At 41.5% G+C, this 19,412-nt stretch overlaps 1 protein-coding gene across 2 annotated transcripts in view; it reads right to left on the bottom strand.

The window, feature by feature from the left end:
* The window catches only part of SLC17A8 (solute carrier family 17 member 8), a 35,805-nt gene extending 16,744 nt beyond the window's left edge, over positions 1-19,061 (bottom strand). For both annotated transcript variants that reach the window (XM_081058870.1, XM_081058869.1), the window contains exons 1-3: positions 18,929-19,061; positions 7,629-7,881; positions 1,038-1,156 (exon numbers count right to left, since the gene is read on the bottom strand). In XM_081058870.1, the coding sequence (XP_080914996.1) occupies positions 1,038-1,156; positions 7,629-7,881; positions 18,929-19,029 (473 nt within the window). In that variant the 5' untranslated portion in view covers positions 19,030-19,061. The remainder of the gene's footprint in view (positions 1-1,037; positions 1,157-7,628; positions 7,882-18,928) is intronic.
* Between the last annotated feature and the right edge of the window lie 351 nt (positions 19,062-19,412).

Below are 19,412 nucleotides of genomic sequence, written 5' to 3' on the forward strand. Positions count from 1 at the left end.
CAAACTTTCTTGACCTTGACCCAGGAAACAAAACATATTTTATATTGAAACCCAATAGATACTCACACACACAAATGTAATCAAAACAAGTTTCAAAACCAATACTTAAATGTGCAACGAATTAAGACATTCTCTATTCTATTTTATTCTATTTGATTGTCTTCTGCTTCTCTCTTTTTGTAGAGAATGCTCATTGGTAAATCATTATATTGATTTCATTACCATCAAATGAGTTGTGTTTTAGAATTTGAAAAACATCGCTTTATAAAATGCACACTTCACAAAATCTGTATCTGTAAAGTCATACAGGGCACACAATCAGAAAGGACCTGGCGATATTTAGCACTCTCCTTTTCTGGTACATATACCCTATACGTCTCCTCCAAGTGGCCGTCGGCTTCCGCTTGAGTACCTCTAGTGACAGAGAACTCAGTGCTTTTTGAGGCACCTCGTTCTGTCTAGGCCACTTTTAATTGTTTGAACACCTCCTAGAGAATATCAAGGGCATTGACTACATCTTGCAATCTAGAGGCAGGTCCCTACTACTCACATGATAAAATCTATATGGTACTGGACGATATTAATGTAGTACAAAGGATCACAGAATGTCACTGGTCAAAGGAAGCTCACACACAATCTGACCCATGCTTCATTTCACAGATGAGGAAACTGAGGCCTAGGGAAGGAAGGAAAGTGACTCAGTAGAGGTCACCAAGTGAGTTCCTTAGGGTTCAGAAGCTGTTTCTCCTGACTCAGAGTCAATTGCTACATTATAACTATAATTATTATTATTATTATTATTATTACATAATCACTTAAAGAATCTCAAGATAAATTAGATTAAACAAAAAGGTAAATAAAAAGAGACTGTGAAGAACAGGATCCTATGGGATCAATATCTGTGAATCACACCTATTGGAATGGCTCCTATTTTTCATTCTGCACCCCCACATTGAGAGCCAGCTGTGCAGACTTGGTAAAAGTACAAAACCATATTATGATCTGTGCAGTATTCATGTCATATCAGTTTATCTTACCTGTTTGCAGCAAACTTGTTTGAAATGAAACCACCTGGAATCTGTGTCACAATATAACCCCAGAAAAAAGATCCATGAATAAGGCCCACTGTCTCTGGATCCCAGTTAAACTGTGCTGTCTGAAAATGAGAAAGCAGATACAGTTGTGTTTGTGAATAAAAATACTTGACTGTCATTTTTCACAGATGATCTTACCTAATAGCCTATCAAGTCCTTCTTTCCTTCCTTTATTCAAAAATAGTTATGGAGGACCTCTTGTGTGTTTGCGATATTGTAACCAACACAACAAAGTACCTACCTATTCTTAGGGAGCTCACCTAGTGAAAGAAAGGAGAGATTATGCACAAATTTAAACATACACACACATCCCCCAAATAATGACGAGTGCCAAGAAGAAAATAAAACAACTTGTGAAGAAAACGAAAAATAAGTTCTAAGTTTACTAGGCTATTTACGAGGTTATTCAAATACCAGTTTAGCGAGAGCACAAAGGAAATGAGAGTCTTAAGCCTCTCATTTCTTAACAAGGATACTAAAATTTATTCTACCTACCCACAGGCTGTGTAGGCATAAACAACCGTGAATATTTCTAATAGGTTAGGGTTAGTCCTCTGCGTAGAGATTTTGCATTTGACACATTAGGATAGTGCCTGGAACATAGTAGGACTCAGTAAACATTAGCAGCCCTTGTTGTTATGAGGAGAACAATGGCAGTAAAATAGCCTTCCACAACAAGTCACTGAAAATGTGATTCTCAGGGCTGGAGTCCCTTTCCTCCCCAGGAAAAGTGACTCATTCTTCTCAGACTCCCTGCAAATGTCCCTTCCTCTGAGGAAGTTCCCCAAATGCCCTGGAACTGATGTGGTCACTCTTTCCTGCGCTTGTCCCTCAGACCTCTGCTCTTACAGCCAGGGCCTCCACACTGCGTTGTTCTCATACTAGGCATTCCGTGCCCATTTCCCACACTGGGTGGCAAGCAACTCTGAGGTAGCAGCCATGTCCCTTTGACTTTATAGCCTCAGTACCTAAAACAAATACCTGGAACATAGAAAATGCAAGTAAGTATTTGCCAAATGAATAAATGAACGGCTTTGTAAAGCATTGATAACAAAGTGCAAAGGGTTTCCTATCACAGAGTAAGGATTCTTAATTCTCAACATACTCTGTCTTACAAACTTTCATCACATTTTCCTGTCGTATTTATTTGCTCATTTATTCAATATTTACCTAGTGCCTCTTGTGTGCTGGGTCAGGTGCCAGACGGTGTAAATACAAACTCAAATACTAATTGCTTTTTTGCCTTAAGAGATCACAGATCAGGTAACATTGACCTGTACGCTGTCCTATATTTCCCATTTTGTGGATTAGGAAGTTGAAGCTCAAGAGTAAAATAAAACTAACCATCATTAATTCAAATCAGCTCACCAAATTTTTATGTCATGCTACTAGGTGCCACACATTGTTCTAGGCACTGGGGGTACAGCAGTGAACAACAAGAGTAAATTGCTGTTTTCATGAAGATGTCAGTAGGGATGGCAGACGGTAACCAAGTGCATACTGTGTTAGATGGTGATCAGTGATAAGAAGGGAAAAAAAAGCAGGGAAGGGGACAGAAAGTGTTGAGTAGGAGGAAGGTAGAGTGTGATTTTAGATAGAGTAGCCAAGGAAGTCTTTACTGAGGAGATGATATTTAAGTAAAGCCCTTAAAGGAAGGAAGGAAACAAGTCATGCATTCATTATCTGAGAGGAGAGCTTTTCAGACAGAGATATAGCAAGTGCAAAGGCCCTGAGGTAGGAATGTATCTTGTGTATTAGAGGAGTAGCATGATGTCAGCATAGCTGGAGGGTATCGAGTGAGAGAGAAGAGAGTAAGAGTTAAAGTAAAAGAGGTTCAAATGATTCTTTAAGTCATTATAAGGACCTTGGCTTTTACTCAAAGAGAACTGTTGGAAGCTTTGAGCGGAAAAGGGACATTGTTTTGTTAAGGCACTTTCCATACATTTCTTCCTTATAATACCTAGAGGTAATTATTATTAGCTCTTTTGTTGTAGATGAGGAAATGGAGGCTTGGAGAGATTAACTTACTCGCCCGAGGTCATACTAGTTACATGTTACTAGTTACAACAACTAGTTACAAGGAGAGCCGAGACTGAGACCCCTTACCTGCCTGATCCAAAACACTACATTCTTTCCACTGCTTGTAAAGAGTTGACTTTCTTACAAAGAAGTGGAGACTAGACTTCTTTGCCTTGAGTCACAGAGTGACCCAAAGAACCAAGGATCCAAGGCAAAGGGATCCGCCTCACAAGTGGCTGCTTGTCAATCACACTGTCCTTTGCTCATGTCTTTCTCTCTGAGGGTTTGGTGCTTCTGTCCGTTCTCTAAAGGATATCAGATGTGAAGAAGAGCCCTTGGGCCTGCTGAGAAGTGGCTTGCATCACCACTTGAGCCCCGTTAGAATCAGAATGGCCCCATGTACAAATCATTCCTGTAAGTCGAGCACTGTGTCAGATACTATTAGGCTGAAAAGTGGCCTCCAAAAATATACACCCCAAATCCCTGGAACCTAGGAATGCTGCCTTATTTAGGGAAAGGGTTTTGCTGATGTGATAAAGTCAAGGATCTTGTGATAAATTATCCTGAGTTATCCAGCGGGGCCCTAAATCCTATGATAAGTGTCCTTATAGGAGAAAGGCAGAGAGAGATTTGAGCCAGAGAAGGGAAGGCCATGTGAAGAAGAGGCAGAGCTCAGAGTGATGCTGCCACAAGTCCCCAGGAGCCACCAGAAGCTGGAAGTGGCAGGAAGGATTCTCCCCCAGGGCCTTTGGCAGGAGTGTGACCCTGCTGACACCTTGATTTTAGACTTCTGGTCTCCACAACTGTAAGAGAATAAATTCTCTTATTTTAAGCCACAATGTTTTGTGGTCATTTGTTATGGCAGCCTTAGGAAACTAATATAAAGACTTAATATGTTAGTACCAAATGATCTCATTTGATCTGCAAAGCAGGCCTATTATTCCCATTTCACAATAAGGGCAGCGAGGGTTAGCAAAGAATTGCTAGAAATGCTGGATTCCTGCCTCCCTGCTCACATTTCTTTCTAAGAGGATTCTCCCCCTTCCCTCAGCACCATGGGCCTCACCCTGCTGACCGGACAACGGAATAGAGAGAACCAATCAGCCTGTCTCTTGTTCTCTCTCTCCCTCTCCTTTTCTTTTTCCCTCTCCCTCTCTTTCTCTCCAAATATGAACCCAGAGATTCTAGGTAAACAATACTGAAACTTGAACTGAAACAAGTCCCCTTGGACTCAGGGCCCAGGAAGTCAGCTCCCTGGCAAGGCAGAGGTTCAAGGAACTTCAGCGTTGGAGGGCAGTGAGAAGCCATGGGAAAGGAAAGAAAACACTCTGTGGAGAGTCCAGGAGAATGAAGCAGAGGACAGACCACGAGGAGCAAGCAAGCTGGGGACACCTGAGCTGAGGATTTCCTAGTTCCCATGAGGCCGGCTCTGCTCTGCCCTTCCTGGCCTCTGTTCGTGCCTTGGAAACAATCACATAAAAGTTCCTTTTCCTCCTTACAGTGGAGAACAGCCTGCGTTTCAGGCCCACCTCAGGCTGCCCCACCTCGTCCAGAGCACAGACTGCACAGGCTTACACAGATCTTCACTTTCATGAGCTCCCCTACAGCCCTACCATAATTCCTTTTTTAATTTGAACTGTTTCACTAAATTTCTACTCTTTTGCAACCAGCAAACCCTTACCAGGACACGGGGGCAACTTGCTCAAGATCTGAGAGCTAATAAACAAGAGTCAAGTTTGAAAGCAGGTCTGGCCAGTTCCAAAGTCCACCCTCTTCAACCTACAGGGGGCTCATGACACATGGGAAGGAATCTGGATGTTTCCAGAGAGCACTGAGAAATCATCGCAAAGTTCTTTAAATTTCAGTCTTTTATTGCTTACCATGTGCCAGGAACTCTTCAAAGCGATTCACATGTTTTAAAACAGAATTATTAAACTACAAATGATTAGTCACACATCAGCTAAAACCACTCTTTATACCACTAGTAGAATACATGCCACATATTTGCAAGACCTAACTATTCATACTGCTTACGTTTCCCACTATTTAGAAAGTGAAGACTTAAAAACTTCTCAGTGCAAAATATCTGGTTTCCTCCCCATAAAATGAAAACTCAAACAAAATTACCAGTTATTCAGAGCCCTTCTTAATACAATTAGTAAAATCTTTGTCATCAGCTTGAACATGTCAGTTGATACCTAAGCTTTGTGCTATCTGGGTAAGAGAGACATGGCCTGCTATAAATTAGAGTTGTGTTAGAGCTTCTGAAATGCTACTCGACTCCTACTTTTGAGGCCAGCGAAAATGACGGTAAGTTTCTCTAAGACTCCAGAGGGCAAAATCATAGAAACTAAGAGAGCACACACTAGCATTGTTCCTTGGATTTATCAAAATATCTTCTCCATATACCTCAAGCAGACTCTATTGACCTAGGCTGATCTTTTCAGGCAACAAACAAGTGCAAACCAGCATTTCATTTTGATCTGCGCCTCAGCAGACAACTTTTAATTAGCTGGCCTTGCTCACAAAAGGCTGGAAGAATACATGTGATACACATCTGACACCTTGCTAGTATACATCATTCTTTATTTTAAAAATGCATGACATGCCCCCCTCAGTTGCCTGCCCACCTCCAAAAAAATAAACAACCAGGATATCCTTTAGAACAGATTCAGCTGTGGCATCAAAAGGAGAGTAGTTTCCCCAACTGTGGGCAGGGACCAGAGAACAATCAGGTTCTTCTCTGCAAGTGGATGGACTTCATTCTAGTGTGTGTGTTCAATACAATGAAACATGTATTTATTGGGTATCTTCTGGGCGTATATTTCCATTTTTTGCCCTATAACCCCAAAACTGCTCTAGGCCTACCATTTAATTAACAAACCAGATTTTATCTTTCCAGTGATTCATAAAAACAATACTATTTAAGTCACATCAAAGTATATTCACTTATAACTTAAACACCCTTTGAACTGGACCTCTTGCTTCCACTCACTTCAATCCCAAACCATTGAGAGATCACTGGCTGAACAGTTTTCATTCTGGATATGATCGATCATTCTGGTCATATCACCTCTGTCCTTAAAGCCCATCCTCAACTCCCTACGTGGCCTACCAGGCTTTCCATGACCTCATCCTTCTTTTGGCTTTCTCTATCACGTGATGCTCACTCCCATGGTCTACTCTCTTACCGGGATTCTCCACCTGGAGTCTGTGGATGGAATCCTGTGCCTCTGTGAACGTGGATGGGGAAAAAAATCAGTGTCTTTATTTCTACTAATGATTCACTGAAATTTTGCATTTTTATAATTGTGAATGTAGGCAACAAGCCAAAGCTGTGTTATCAGTATCTATGGCTCTATTAGTAGGAGAAATTATAAATATATTCAGATCACATGACAATTGTTGCCAGTACCTCAAACTATTGTTTATAGTTCAAAAGTCAAAATTACAGTAATTTTTAGACCCATAGCTAGATTTTTTCATCTGATGTATTCATAAAGAAGTTCCTATGTTTCTATATCATAGATTTTACTGTTAAATATTTTGGTATCTCAATTTTAATATAATTGGTTTTCTTTATAATCCCATGTAGTTTACGTTAAGAATTAAAAACTATTTTAGGGCTGGCCCGGTGGCTCAGGTTGTTAAAGCTCCATGCTCCTAACTCCGAAGGCTGCCAGTTCGATTCCCACATGGGCCAGTAGGCTCTCAACCACAAGGTTGCTGGTTCGACTACTGCAAGGGATGGTGGGCTGTGCCCCCTGCAACTGGAAAACGGCAACTGGACCTGGAGCTGAGCTGCGCCCTCCACAACTAAGACTGAACAACTTGACAACAACTTGAAGCTGAACAGCACCCTCCACAACTAACATTGAAAGGACAACAACTTGACTTGGAAAAAAGGCCTGGAAGTACACACTGTTCCCCAATAAAGTCTTGTTCCCCTTCCCCAATAAAATCTTTAAAAAAGAAAACAAAACCTATTTTAACAAAGCGTTCATAAGTTTCCACCAGGTTGTCAAAGGGGTCTGTGGCACAGAAAAGATAAAGAACTCCTGTCTCCATTCCTAAAACATGCGTGCTCTCTTGTTCTCTCAAACTCTGTATCTCCTAAAGTCTTCCATACATGGTATTCTTTTTTCTTCACTCTTCTTAACTCTGCACCAAAACCTTCTTTGCCTATCAAATTCCTCCTCATCCTTCAGGTCCAGCCATTGTTTGGAGAATTCTTTCACAATATCACATTCTGGGCTACGCTTTCTCCGATGTGACCCCCGAGCATTCTGAATTCCCCCAACATAGCACCTACAAGAATTGTCATCGCTTGCTTGTATATCTCTGTAAGGACAAGGACCCAGCCGGTGTCATTCAGCATCCATCCCCATCACCTCCACATGTAGCCACTCTACATTTTTGTCACGTTATATGACTGAGGTGCAGTGCTTTCTCTCACATAGCAAAGTATTTGCACGGCTGTGGCCCAAAGTGCTCCCATCAAAGACCAACTCTTACCTGAACTTCTGGTTTTCCATTAACATAGATAGTGCTGTTGTTGACCATTTCCACGATGGCAACTCCAAGATTGCACCGGATCCCAAAGGATATGCAGAATCCCAGCCCACTCATGATGGCAATGATGTAACGTTTGGGGACTCCACAGCAGTGGCAGTCACAGAGTGGGGGGCTCTGCCTGGATGTCTGCACTGGCCTTCCTTCTTCATTCAGTTCAATATTATTTTCTTCCTCATTGGTCCCATCAATTTTTCTACAGTGGAAAAAGAGTGCACAGAGAAGAAAAGCCAGGATTAGAGAAAAAACAAATTGTACTAGTCAAAAAGAAAACGTATACCAAGAAAGAAAAGGGAAAACACAAAAGAAGATGTAGCCTGCATTTTTAAAATTTATTATTATTACCATCATCATTATTATTATTACTAAAATAAATTGAAATGGCTAAACTACTATTTTGGATATTGTGTTGCAATTTCACAGGCATAAAGTAATTTCAACCTCCTAACAACCGCATGTGGTACAGTTATCTTGCCATTTTATAGATGAGGAAACTAAGTCATGTGAAGTGGAATGCAAGTTCAAGACTGGAGACTATGTCTTCAGTAACGTGCTTTATTGAATTTCCTTCTGAAGGGTATCAATAGACCTCATCCACATTGCGTGACCTAGCTAACTATTACGTTTGATCTTAATTATAACGTCACATAAATCTTGCTAAAACGACATCCAGTGGAGAATTCATTTATTTGTCGATTTTTTTCTTCCTCTTTTTTTAAGTCTTAATAAAAGACTAGGTGAAGGTAGGGAGGTACATTTTCTATCATAGAACACACCCAGTTGGTCGTGTATCTTTTCTTTCTTCCTTAGGTGATTCTTCTTTTTTTTTTTTTTTTTTCAATTTATGAACATGGACTATCTTCCCATTTATTGAGATCTTGTGGTTTTTTTAAATTTATTGGGGTGACATTTGTTAGTAAAGTTACATAGATTTCAGGTGTACAATTCTGTATTACATCATCTATAAATCCCATTGTGTGTTCACCACCCCGGTGATTCTTCTAAGTCAGTGATTTTCTGGCATCTGTTAACCGGATGATAGGATCTTCCATTGACTTCTATAGGTTCAGATTATGATATGTCCATTATAGTGAATTTACTTTCCTCTTTTTAAAAAAAAGTAATTGTGCAAACTGAACATTTTGTATCAATTATAAAAGGAACTGTTTGCATCCTCTCCTATATTGTAACCCTTCTGGCTTATTTTGAAAAATCTGAAGATGTGAAATTATTAGGCCCACATTCTTTCATGGGTATAATTGGCTCCCCTGTTTACTAAAGTCCCCACCACTCCCTGTTGTCACCCCTACACTGAACTCAGTAGCCGTTTAACATTACAATTGCACTGTTGCTTTTCTTACAGCTAAACGAAGAGGAAAGGAAAATATCTTTTATACCCACATCTTTATCAGAAGTCAAAAAACAGAAATTACTAGGAGCAAACATACATAGTCAACCACCATTTGTGGATGCCCAATATCTTATCTGTATCTTGACATTTTGAGCCCTGCCTTACCACCAGAGAAAATTACTTTTTCTGTGCTTTCTTGCAGCTATGATGACGGTATGTGGACCAACAGAAGCCTTTGGTATGTGGACCAACAGAAGGCTTTGAGTGAGATGTGGACAAATCAGAGGAATTTGAGTGAGATTTCGAAGCTGAGGGAAGCAACAAGACGAAAATGCAGTCATGAAGGGGAAATGTTGATGCAAAGGTTGGCAGATACAGTGGTGGAGGCAACTGGTCCCTCTGTGACTGCTGTGCCAGAATGACTGGACCAAATCATAATTAATACCTAGAGGCAAGCATTGGTGGTGGCTGTGTTTTAGCTAGAGCAGTCTAGTGATACAGTATGTTCTCTCCTGCCTTTTTTCTGGAGGTAGAACATCCAGACCTGGTCCTCCCAGAGAGTCTGAGAGCTCCCTAACAGGCTCTACTACATTTCTCCCACTTAAGCTACAGTTCATTCTGTTGATTGCAACTCAGAACTTTGAATGATAACACACGATTCTTTGTGGAAGTGGGGACTATTTTTGTGTGTTAACATGTAATGAGTGACTTTGTCAAAAAAATACAATATCACCTGCTTCACTCTGTAGGTATTGAGCCTATGGTCTTTGCTCTAAGTTTTAAGAAGCGCATAGAGGATTTGGTTGTTTTAAAGATATTTGGGGAGTTTCCAGGTTGGTGAACCAGAACACTTCCACATGCCACCAACCAGGCTCCAAATTCCACGAGGACAGAAGCTCTTTTGGGCAGGACCTCACCCAAGTCTCTTCAGCTGGCTGTTGATGGGAATAACAAAATACATGGTTCAGGGAAGGCACTCAGATAAATGTATACTGAGTGAATAAATGAGAAAATAAAAAATTCAGCTATTAAGGCTTGACTTCCAAAGGAACCCAAACCAAATAATGAGACTGATATCAATGGCTCACAAACAAGATTTAAGAAATGATTTATGACAAAGTAGGTGAATGAAGCAGTAATCAGTTTATATCAGAGTGACATCAGAAACATGGTGGCATGAGGGGTGTTCCTTAAAGATATTTGGGGAAAGTTGGAGAAAGAAAGAAAATAAATCCTAGATAAAAAAATATGGTGCTAGACTAGGAGAAGATAAGAGTTAGGAGAGAAGGGGGAGAGTTTCAAAGTTGAGAGACTCTGTACCCTGCTTCTTAGGCAGAATCCTTGGTATGGGAAGTCCATAAGAGGTATTTCTAGGACGCAGACTCTAAGAATGAGATTTTTGAGTTTGATTTCTTAGAAGCTGGCAATGAGGACCTCACCACTTGTGGTAGGTGGACTGTTGGTAGTTCCTGGCATGTCGTACCAGTGTAAATGCCAAGATTTCAACTTGGTGAACTGGGATAAAATGCACTGGTCCACGCAGTCGCTTTGGTTATTGTGGAGGTATGGGAGCAATAGCAACTTCTCCATGGAGTTGCGTGGCTATTGTTAAACGCCATTGATGCTTTGAAGAGAGAAAAATGTCAGGATTTGATCAACCAATCATCAATCTAAAGGAAAGTGGGAGTCAGTCGCTTCCTTGTCACCATTTAAAGAGACCATCATCTCCTGCAGTTGGACAGCAGAAAGAACTGAAGATCAAGCCCAAGACTGCATTGTAAAAATGGCAGAATCCCCTCTGAGGGTGAGCTGGACTTACCGACTTGCTTCTAAAGAGCAGAGCAGGGAAAGTGGAGAAACCTGGCAAACACTTCCTTAACCAAGCAACCAAGGTTAGCATCACCAATAATAAGTCATGTTGATAGCATGTGCGCTCTGATGGGATGTGAAAAGACAGACATTTCACCTGTGCAATATTCTTCCTAAAAACTCACAACACAAATCTACTCATAAGAAAAATATCAGACACACCCAAACTGAGGGACATTCTACAAAATACCCTACCAGCATTCCTCAAAACTGTCCAAGTTATGAAAAATAAAAAAAGGCAGAGAAAAGTCACAGATCAGAGGAGACTAAGGAGACATAACAATTCAAGTGCAATGCGGTATCCTGAACTGAAGCCTGGAACAGGAAAAACGACATTAGTGGAAAAAGTAATGAAATTTTAATAGAGGATGGAGTTTAATTAGTAATGTACCAATGTTGCTGTCTTAGTTTTGACAAATGTATCACAGTAATCTAAGACATTAACATTAGAGGAAACTGAGTAATGAGTATATACAAAATCTCTGTACTATGTAACTTTTCTGTAAGTCTAAAATTATCACAAAACAAAAGCTTAGTTTAAAACACAGGAGAACTCCAGAGAAGGTGGGATTCTGGGCTTAAGTAGGTCTCTTATACCAAGGCTAAGAGCCTGATAAGAAATGGGATTCTGAGAATTTAGGGTGGGAGGATACCTGAGACATGGAATAGGGGATAGACACATTTGAACATCCAACACCCTAAACTCCTCAGAACCCTTTGGACCTGCATAAGTGGACACTTCCCGTTGTTGGAAGATGGATGTCCCTCCTCTAACTTGAAAACTATGTAAAAGCCTCCAACGGGCAGGTGACTTACAAGACAATGCTGACGCTCTTCAGGATTTGCTCCTCTCTCCCTTTCTGGGCAAGAGACTGACAATTAGAACCAAATCCCAGAGTGGGCATGTACTGGGTCTGTCAATGGAAAAGAAGGGCTATCCACCAGAGAGGCAGGATCTGACTAACATGTACCAACAGGAAGCAGGAAAGTGTGCCTGGAAATGGATCCTGAATGTGCTGGATGAGAGGGAGATGGAGGGGTAATAAAGATAAGGGAGAGTTTGTCAATATGAGGGGTAGGTTGCACTGTGTCCCCCAAAAAGATAAGTTCAAGTCCTAACCTCTGACAACTTTGGAAATGGGGTGTTTGCAGATGTAATCAAGTTAAAATGTGGTCATATTGGATTAGGGTAATCCCTAATCCAATGACTGGTGTCCCTATAAAAAGAGGGAAGTTTGAACATACAGACACAGAAACTCAGGGGAGAAGGCCATGTGACAATAGAAGCAGAGACTGGAGTAATGTGTCTGCAAGGAATACCAAGGACCACCAGCAACCACCAGAAGTGAGGAAAGGCCAAGATGAATCCTCCCTTAGAGCTGTCAGAAAGAGCATGACACTTTGATTTCAGACTTCTGGCCTCCAGAATTGTGAAAGAATAAATAAACCGACGCTACCCAGTTTGTGGCACTTTGTTACAGCAGCCCCAGGACACTAATACAGGGGGCATTCTCCCAGGACCTAGGATTTACCGTCCTGGAAAGGCCGAGGTGGTGCTTCCAATGAGCTGCTTGTGTGCCCTCAGAAACTTAGACATAGTGGAGAGACTGAGAGGAGCCTGATGACTTCTTTTTTTAAAAAATAATCATTGTGTACTACTTTCTGGTCATTATTGCATTGCGGTCAGATGATGGCCACTATGACTTTAAAGAAAAAAAAATAACCTGAGAGTTTCTTGTGGTTCGGTAATGAATCAAAAAGCACCTCTCTGAAGTGGATTTGACTATCAGTGACCTCTACCTTTCAATTGAACTGCGAGTAACTTTCCCCTTTGAATAAGAACCTGAAGAGGGGGACCTGGTGAAGTCAGGTCATGGTTTATTAAGCGAGTCCGGCATCACTGCTCCTGCCTCTCCTGTTCCTTTTGGAGAGAGAATAGCCACGGATACCACAGAGGTGTCTTCTTTGGGTTCAGTGCTCCACTTCCTCTCCTTTCCTTCATTGTCTAGTAAACCTAAATTACAGGCCTGTTTCATTTTGTCATGCCTGTTGTAACAACTACTGAGTTTGACTGGACCATATAAATGAATTAGTGATTAAATCGGTTGCCTTCTGTTTCGTTAGCTAAAATTTCAATGTCATTTGGAATATAAAAATTCACGGCATCTTTTCAACGTTGATCACACTCTTCAATAAATAGGCCTCTCTTGAATGGTTTTTGTGTTTTAAGAGCGATGCCAGAACTGTTACGGCAGAGAAGGCAATAAGGAACGTGGTGACGTGGCCACCAGCACCACTGAGCACCTCAGCAGTGGCTGTCCTCTGAAGGTTGAATCTGACAGTAGGGGGCGCTGTTCCAGAAGTCGGCTCCCTAGTGACAATTGGAATGATAGACTCTTTGAGGAGCAGAGGCCAGTGGCAGTACTTTAAAGATCAGAGACCAGGGCAGCAAAGTCAGAATGGCAGTGGAGGGACCTGACTCACAGGAACCCGCAGACATGTAGGTGAATCTATGAGAGTGGACACAAAGTGTGAGATCTTTATGTTGCATGGGAATGGACACCAGAGCGCTTCCACCTGGAAGGGGCACTGAACAGCCAACGGACAGGCTGACTTGGCTGGTGGTTGTCAGCTGGCAGCTGTTCTCCGGCACCCTGTCCTAAAGCAGGGGAATAACCCTGGGAGCAGAGATGAAGCCTACGCTTGGTCTCTCACTCACCAAGGCTGATGTAGCTCCCACGGTCAGTAACAAAATCAATGCGGAGAGCCTGAGATGGCACAATCCCTGAGGAGACGGACCAGCCTCTCGGTGGCAAATTGTTTACATAAGATTCCTGTCATCCCAAAAAAGGTAGCAATTCATCACGATTGGTGTTGACATATATTCCACGTGTGAGTTTGTCTTTTTAACCCACGGTCTCAATCAGCATCACTATCTGAGAATTGACAAAATCCTGACTAGCCAATGTGGGATCCCACATAACACTACCTCAGACCAAGACATCTAATTTATGACAAAGGAGGTACAGTGGGGGCACGTGACAATGGGATCCACTGACCCTACCTCAGACCACACCATCCAGAGGCTGGCAGCCTGCCAGACCAAGGGAAGCCTCTTAAAGATGCAGCTGAGACATCAGCTTAGAGATGAATCCCTGTCAGAATATGGTACTATCCTTCAGGATGCAGGGTATGCCATAAACCAACAGTTTTATATGGTGCTATGTCCCCAAAAGGTAGAATAGGGTCTTGGAAACAAGGAGTAGAAGTTGGGGGGCCCACTCACCATCACTCCCAGCAATCCAATGGAAGAATATCTCATTTCTTCAACTTTAGGCTCTATGGGTCCAGAAGTCCTGATTCCCAAGGAAGAATTCTTCAATTTTGGGATACAATGGAAAACCCATTGAATATACATCTATGACTATGGCCCCATCACTTTGGGGTCCTCCTGCCAAGACCAAAAGGTAAGGTTGGGGATCACTCGGATGGCAAGAGTAATTAGTCTGATCTTCAGGAGGGGTTGGGACTATTGCTTCATCAAGGGAACAGGAAGGCATATGTTTGGACCTCAGGTGATCCACAGGCACATCTGCTGATACTGCCTTGTGTAGTTTAACTCAAAAAGAGCAACCAGACCTGGTAAGGATTTGTTAACCAGCGGTTCAGACCCCTCAGAGATGAAGGACTGGGTCAACCCGCCAGGAAGGCAATAGAAGTGAGGGGAATCGAGAATGGGTAGGGAGGCGGGACCAGCCAGAGCCGTGGGAGCTAGAGTACATCCCACCAACTCTTCTCCTAAAGGCTCCTCAGATTTTACGACGACAGAGTCTTGGAGAAGCTGTACCTGGGTGGGGTGAGTTTAATGTGAGAAGCAAGTAGATCTGAGTGGCACAGTGAGTGGGCTGCCACAGACACTGTAATGTATTCCTCAGGTCCCTTTTCTCAGGCCAGCACACTTCTGAAGCTGGGAACGGCTCCCTGCTTGGGAGAACTGCCAACGACTAAGTGGCTTCCATTATAAATCCCGAAGCTTGGTGTGGCAGCCCAGTCAGTGACTGACTGACACAAAGGCACACAGCCCCTTGGCTTAGGGCTGGTAATGTCCCAGAGCCCCCGGCTGTGATCTGTCTCCTGTGCATTACGGAGATTACATCCTTGCTTGATTTTCTCCTTTCCTATCCTGCTTAACTGCCTCCCTCCCAATCTTTTCGGGAAGAGCTCCCCCTCAATAAATCACACGGTAGGTTCATCTAAATCCCCATCTCAGGCCCTGCTTTTAGGGCACCCTTCCTAAGATAGAGGTGGAGTAAAATAAAGCAGGGAAGAGGGACAAGGAACAGGTGGGGGGAGAAGGGAAGGTGAGCTTTATCTTTAAATAGGATGCTTAGGAAAGCTCCCCCTGGGAAGGTGACCTTTGAGTAGAGACTTGCAGAAAGTGAGGGAATGAGCCAGCAGGTCCTTTGAGAGAAAAACTTTCCAGGTGCAAAAGGCACTCCTGTGCCTACAGGAGTGGGCCCAGGGAGTTTCAGTAAGTGTGTAAAGTGTGGCTGGAGTGGAAAAGAATGTCAGCAATGAGGTCAGTGAGACTTCTCAAGGTCCTATAAATCATATAGGACCTTGAGAGCCATTGAAAGGACACTGGCTTTAACTCTGAGTGAGGTGGGCAACCATGGGGGAAGGGTTTGAGCAAGAGATGAGATCTGACTTTCAATAGAATTACTTTGGCCGCAAGGGCGGGCACCAAGTTGCTTGAGGTTGTGCAGGCAGAAAGCACGTGATGTCACGGCGATTGGAACTCCAGGCTCACCTGATCTGAGCCCATTCTCACACCTGCCTTTGTTGATGGAGCAGACAGTGCACATTTGGTATAGACTAGTTTCATCTGCATGATGAGATGGGCACAACACAGGGATTGGTTCCAGCTCTCTAAAGAGAAGATATAAATACTTATAAGGAGACCAGACTCCCCCCCGCCCCCCCCCCAGTCTTCCTTGGGCAGTTTTCAACACTACAATTGATTAGGAGAAAAGCCCATACTTGCTTTAAGATCCAGAAATTGCTAGCTATATTGCAGCCCAAGTAACCCACTAAACCTAAGTGAGTGGGTAAATTTCAAGATAACAAGTGGAAAGAACAAAGACACTTAATTAGAGAGGGAGTAGAATGTAATGATTGAGAATAAGCAGAGAACATTTGGTGTAAAACTCAGCTCAGCCACTTTCAAGTTGTGGGACCTTGGGCAACTTACTTAACCTCTCTGTGCCTCAGCTTCTTCATCTGTAAAACTGTGATTATAATCAGCCCCACCTCATAGGCTTGTTAATAGAATTAAATGAGTTTACAGTACCTGGAACATAGTGTTTGTTATTATAATTTATTACACATAATTAGAGGACACCCATATTGTCATTGGACAAATCTGTAATCAATCTCTGGACATTAATTTCCAAATTTAATGCCTCTGTGTCATCTGTTCCAATATTGGATAATAAGTGAGTGCATTATCTTTCCTCCTAGACTTCTAAAATATTATACTTTTAGCTGATGAAACTGTCCGACTGCTTCTTATCAATGACTGCTCTCAAGAAAGGCTAATAAAGCCTGACAGTAATCAGCCTCAAGTGCATACTTCAAAGGTATCCCTGTGCATTTGCCACTCCCCTGCCCATGAGAACGCTGGGAGACTAAAAAGCACCTCAAGAATTCCATTTAGATGATGATCTCAGTCTCAAACATTATCAGGCATCTATGACTTACACTGCTTGCTAAGTTAGAAAGTTGGGGTTTCTTACCTCCAAATGTTTTTGTCTTATCCCTTTTACAAAACAGAAAACAGTGCTTTCTGGGTAGTTTTGTTTTGTTTTGTTTTGTTTTTTACATTGGATTCTGTCGGCTGGTTTAATGTGAAAAATCAAGAAGGGGAGGGGATGTCCATTACATGCCAGGCTCTGGGCAAGGCACTTGATATGTAATTATCTTATAGACCTGAGGTTAAACCAAGTGCGTGGCAGAGCTGGTCTCGCTGCAGAAGACCGACTTCTGGAGCTCTGCATAAAGACCCCTAGAGCTGAGGATCAACTTGGATCACTGGTCGGTTAATGCCATTTTTTCCTTCCTCTGCCAATAAGTCCCCTCTAGAGATCACTGAAAGAAAGGGTTCGAGTTTGACTTTCTTTATGTTAAAGTCACTCTACAATTGTGACAATGATAATAACATTGAGCATACATTTACTGCATTCTCTAAGATCTCAAGTACTTTTACCTTTTTTGCTATTATTATTGTTCGACAGTTCAATTCTGAGGAAACTGTTCAGAGTCCTAAACAGAGTTGTGGGTTGAGGTTGCACAACTCAGATGTTACAAATTTTGTTACATCCCTAATAAACCATCTGGTAAACAAAAGGATCTTCAAGTGCATCATCCAATCAAACACAGCAAAACCAGCTCTTAGGATAAGTCCCTTTGTAAAAAATAAAATAAAAATAAAAATAAAATAAAAACCCACAAATTTCAAAAACGCAAACTGAAAGTTGGAAAATTCCTAAGTGCTGTTTTGTCAAGTATTTTATAAACTAAGGCAGAGTTTGGTGATTATACTGATGACTATGGTTTTTATTCCTGGAATAAAAACGCCCTGGTTTTTATTCCTGACTTTTTCAGATTCCTTTGTCATTACTTAAATATGCCAGTGAAGCCATTGTGCCTGCCTTTTGCATTTTTAATCAAATAAACACCACCATATTAAGACATTACCCGGGGAGAGCTTAAAAGAAGGATAAAACACTCTTAAAATAATAGGTTATTATAATCATGTCCTATGTTTGGCTACTTTATTCGGCTTTCACTCTTCAGCTAGGTTTTCTTCTATATATTAAAATTCAATGTATGTCTGATTGAAACCCTTTTATTTTTAATCACTAAATTAATAAGGTGCCCAACCCGTTCTCTTACTATGAAAGCTCATCAAGAGTGATACAATAAAACGTTTAACACTGACAGGAGCCCCTGTGTTATAAAACACAAGAAATGGAATGAATCGCAGTGTGCCTCGAAATTGTCCTTTAAATGTTAAAGCTTTATATATTTAAGAGCTAACATAGAAAAGTTAAAAGAAGATACCAGGTGGCATTTTCATTCATCATGATTAGCAGTAACCATTCAAACACATAAAAATCTTATCAAGAACATTTTTCACATTTATTTATACCAGAAAGATTACGGGAGTCATTTTACCTTGTATATAATGACCACTTATTTATTCATCAATGAAACCTAGGGAAGCTTTCACTATGTCTACAAAAAAAAAATCACAATTTAAAATGTCACATCAACTCATTCATTTATGGCAAACTCTCCTTCCAACAACATATTTTACTTTAAAGAAAAAGATTCATTTTTTGGTTTGGATAAAAACATTCAAGGCAATGATAGTGCTTGCACTGTAATCTTGTTAGATTTTCTGCTTTAAATAACACTAATTTTTTTAAGTTATCGCCTTCAAACCATTGTGTAACTACCCTTCTCTTTGAAAACTACACAACCAGGCATCACTTTACGTAGTTTGTATAATAAACTCAATAATTTGCAAATATCTAATTTTCATTTATAGTAAAAAATGAAGTAAAAAAATTCTTAAAACTCATTTCAGCTCAAAGCATAACCATCTTTGTCATTCCTAGTGAATTCACACAAAATATCATCTCCCTAAATCTTTTCTAACTCGATGCCAAACACACAACATGCAATGTCACTACCTCTAGTAAGTGCTAATCCTGCTGGATCAGCAGAATGCTCGTCTTGGTATTTTCTTAATTCAACCCTATACTTTCAATGCATCTTCCCGCCCCACCCCCTTCCCCAGCACTGTCTGTTGGAGCTGGAAGGAGCTCTAGAAGCCATCTCATCTGACCCACCTTGTCTTTATTAAAATATGGCTTTAAAAATATTAAGCAAATTCTCTGAAACACTGGCAATATGAAGCTACCCAGAAATAAACCTAAAGTTTGCATTCAAACTTTACCTTTGTAAAATCCCCAACGAATCTCCCACAGCGTTCTTCACTCCTTCCTTTCCAGGTTTCAGAATTTTTTCTTTGAAAGTATCAAATGCTTTAAAAGGCATTTTGAATGGGGGGCACCTCCAAGCCGCTAATAGTCAGTCTCAGAAACTGTCATCCTTTCTCATTTCCGGCGTGGGGAACACTCTGCTTTCCTTGATGAACACCTTGAAGTCAGTTCTCATGGAGGTAACAACTTTAAATCAAAAAGGAGATGACAACCAGCCAAGATCTGTCAAGTTGAGACTATACCCCCCAACCCTGGGAAAAAAAAAAAAAAAAAGAAGACGCCAAGGGGCTTCTGGCTGGGAATTCAGCTCCTTAAAAAGCTACCAGCTCAGCAGCAATGTGTGCTGCTGTCTCAGGCAGCGGCTCTCAGGCTGAGTGCAGCCACGCTCCCTCCCTGGGGCTGCAGCTGGAGAAGCTGAAGTGGGTTCCAGCCCACAAG

The sequence above is a fragment of the Rhinolophus hipposideros genome (genome assembly GCF_964194185.1).
Source record: "Rhinolophus hipposideros genome assembly, chromosome: 9".
Lineage (NCBI taxonomy): Eukaryota > Metazoa > Chordata > Mammalia > Chiroptera > Rhinolophidae > Rhinolophus > Rhinolophus hipposideros.